Source organism: Octodon degus, unplaced genomic scaffold (assembly GCF_000260255.1).
Source record: "Octodon degus isolate 3935 unplaced genomic scaffold, OctDeg1.0 scaffold00051, whole genome shotgun sequence".
Lineage (NCBI taxonomy): Eukaryota > Metazoa > Chordata > Mammalia > Rodentia > Octodontidae > Octodon > Octodon degus.
In genome coordinates this window covers 14,789,238-14,792,856 of record NW_004524627.1, presented here as the reverse complement: position 1 = coordinate 14,792,856, position 3,619 = coordinate 14,789,238, and the positions used below count along the sequence as shown (strand labels likewise).

Here is a 3,619-nt window from a genome sequence, read left to right as displayed (position 1 = left end):
TTTACAGATGAACTAATGAACCACAGAAAAATTAAAGTGATTTACCCTGAATCACAAAACTAAGAAATGTGAATGTTGGGTTGGACATGGCTGTAGATCTGTAGTAGCATGCTTGCCTGGACCTCACTACAGCACTGAGAAAAGAAAGGTAGATGAGAGAAAGGCGGAAAGGGGCCAGGGATGTGGCTTAGTGGCACAGTGTCTGTCTGGCAAGCAAAAGGCCCTGAGTTCAATTCATGGTACAGAAAAAAAGAGAGAAAATAAAACAGAAAAAGAAGGACAAAAGAAACATATGTGGCAAAGTGAATTTAGATTTATTTTTTATTTTATTTATTTATTTGTGGAACCGGGGATCAATCTCAGGCCCTTGTGCTTTCCAGGGCAGCACTTATCCCACTGAGCCATCTTCCCGGCCCCTGAATTTAGATTTAGATCTTGATTTTTTTTTTTTTTTTTTTTTTGTGGCATTGTATACTGAACCCAGGGCCTTTGTACTGAACTACATTCACAGCCCCTTTTTATTTTTTATTTTGAGATAGGGTCTCTCTAAGTTGCTAAATTACCTAGCCTTGGCTTGAACTTGCAATTCTGTAGCCTCAGCTGCCCCAAGTGTTTGGATTTCAGGCATAAGCCACCACACTGGCCTCTGTCCATCTTGATTTTATAGCCAGAATATATACCTATCATAGTCTTCATTTTTGTTTTATATTTCCCGCTTTCTAAATGTGAAAGCAAATTATTGATAAATATCTGAAATCCTTCCAGTACAAAGGATGCCTTTTCTTGCAGAGAGAAACAGGCTGTTCATTGTAATGGAGTACTGTGAAGGAGGGGACCTCATGAGAAGGATCCACAGGCAGAGAGGAGTGTTATTTGGTGAAGATCAGGTAAAAACTTAATTTGCTTTTTAATTTGTACATGTGTTACTACATTTAGAGTGTCATAAATACTAGACCATTTTTGTATGCAGCATAGTTTCTGGTAGAAAAATTCAACCCAAAACCTAGTGGGATGATACTCTTGGTAGACTTAGTCTAGAACGTGTTTGTTGTTGAGTTGAAATTGAGACTCTTCCCACTCCCTCCCTTCCTCTCTCCCTGCCCTTCCTTTGCTCCCAGATTGTGTGTAATGGGGAATGAATCCAGGGCCACACACATGCTGGCATGTGTTGGAGCACTGAGCTACATCCCCAACCCTTTTTTACTTTGAGATGGGACCTTGATAAATTGGCTATGTAGGCCTCAAGCTACTGATCCTCCTGTCTCAACCCCCTGAGTGGCTGGGATTAAGGCAAGTGTCTCTAGGCCTCTGAAGTAAATCTTCATGTTACAAAATAATCTGAATGTGTATGTTCTTTAGCTATTTTAAATGTAACATATTTAGAACTACACAAGTTTTTGTTTTAACTTTTTTTTAGTACCAGAAATTGAACTCAGGACTGCATGCTTGCCAGGCAGGCACTGTGTTATGGAGCTGTATCCTGGCTCTATTTTACCATTTTTATCCCATTATAAAACAGCTTGTAACTTAGCCAATGAGAATAGCTGATCTAATTAATAATGCTTATTGAATTTTACTGGTTATTTTTGTTATTATTTGTGGTACTTGGAGTGGAACTCAAGGCCCTGGGCATACTAGGCAAGCACTGTGCACCCAGCCTGTTCTATCAGTGAAGAATAACAGCCTCAGCCCCCGTTTTCTCTTCCCACAAACTCATTCCCCTCTATACTCCAAGCCTCCTGTGCACCCCTTGGGGAGCTGTGCCCATGAAGGACACAGTGTGTGTGTGTGTGTGTGTGTGTGCTTTTGGCCCTTTGTTTCTTTGTTCTGTGTTAGCTTAAAAACATACCCGTGTAATTTCCTCCTAGAGCTGAAGTTATATGAGTATAACCACAGCCATAGGGAGGCTGAGGCAGCAGGATCACCATGAGTTCAAGGCCAGCCTGAACTGCATAACAAGACCTTGCTGTCTTAAAAATCCAAACCCCAAAAAAACAAATCTGAAGCAACACAAGTTCAATATTTTGAATGTGTGAATGATCAAGGAATCAATAAATCTGTAACACTGATGAAGAATTCTTCCTAAACTTGGGCTGGGGAGATGGCTCAGTGGAATAAGCACTTCCCTGGCAAGCTCAAGGGCCTGAGTGCAATCCCAGTTTCCACCAAAAACAAACAAACAAACAAACAAAGAAAACCTCTTCCTAAACTCATGTATTATATATTCAAACCCATATTTTCAGAAACCCTCCTTACTTTTTGCCTAGGTATTATTTTGCTACATTTTATAAAAATGCTTTTCTTGATTTTTTTTTCCTTTTTTTGAGACAGGGTCTTTGTAGTCAGACTGGCCTTGAAATCACTTACATAGCCTAGACTGTTCTTGAACTCTCAGTAATCCTCCTGCCTCAACCTCCTGAGTGTTGGAATTATAGGCATGTGCCACCATGACTGGCTGATTTTTTATTTTGTAATTATTAAAATATTTATTAGTATATATTTGCAGCACATAATTACATTCATTATGAGGAGTTGGTACATGTACATATTGGGAGAAAGAAGGAAAAAAAACAAAATAGGAACTCACTGGTCAGGACAGATCTATTTCAGAACAGGGGCCACACTGGCACTTAGAGCAGACCTGTTACCCTGACAGGCTGTGAGATCTTTTACAGGATTGTGGTCTGTGAGAGGAAGTGGTCGATGTGGGGCCTTGGAGATGGAGGGTTGAGTGCAAAGGAGTGGTGGCCCCCTGCCAGGGACAAACTGGAAAAGGCTCAGAGAGTGATGGTTGCCTTCCAGTGGCAGGGCTGAAGGAAGAGGCATTGTGGGTGCAGCTGTGGACCCTAAGCCTCATTAACTCATGGTTCTGTGTACATCACAAGCATGTCCAGCACAGCAGACAGAAGGGGCTTAAAGGGGCCTCCAGCCCACCTAGGAGGGTGGTGGTCAGGCTCCTTCACATACTTCTTAATTATTTTTGCTTCCCTTTCCCTCCCCTCCTTGCTCCCTCCCTCTGTCTTGGTTTCCTTCTTACAGTTTCTTTTGCTTGCAGGTTGTCTTAGATACTTTTCTCACTGAGTCAAAATATTCAACACCCACAAGTTAAGGGGGAAAGGTTTATTTCACCTCACAGTTTGTAGAGATTTCAATCCATAGTTGGCTGACTCCAAGGCAGGGTAGCATGGCAGATGGACACCCCAGAGAAAAACAGTCCATGGCACTTCAGGCAGCAGCAGCAGCAGCAGCAATAGCAGCAGCACTGCAGCTGCCACAGCTGCCATCCCTGCCTCCACTGCCTGGCTTTCTGTCCTTTACATTCAACCCAATGTGTAATTGGTATAGCGCACCCAGAGAGGACTTCCACTGTCCACACCCTTAATCCCAGTATCACCTGCTTAATCTATTTTCACAACCCTCATCCAGCTACCTTCAAAATGCCCCACTACTGAGCACATGAGGCTTTGGGGTGCACCTGGATATAAACCTTAACACAGACTTTATTTTCTACATTGTTCTCCAATTGTACACAGTATAATTGGTGTACTAAAGTACGTGATTGAATAACTATGAGGAAGAAAACCACAGGAACAAATATATAGTGCAACTTAATATATAT

At 41.9% G+C, this 3,619-nt stretch overlaps 1 protein-coding gene across 3 annotated transcripts in view; it reads left to right on the top strand.

Annotated features, from left to right (window-relative positions):
- Positions 1-792: 792 nt before the first annotated feature.
- Positions 793-3,619, top strand: part of Nek5 (NIMA related kinase 5) — a 47,489-nt gene continuing 44,662 nt past the window's right edge. For all 3 annotated transcript variants that reach the window (XM_023717266.1, XM_023717268.1, XM_023717267.1), the window contains exon 1: positions 793-887. In XM_023717266.1, the coding sequence (XP_023573034.1) occupies positions 813-887 (75 nt within the window). In that variant the 5' untranslated portion in view covers positions 793-812. The remainder of the gene's footprint in view (positions 888-3,619) is intronic.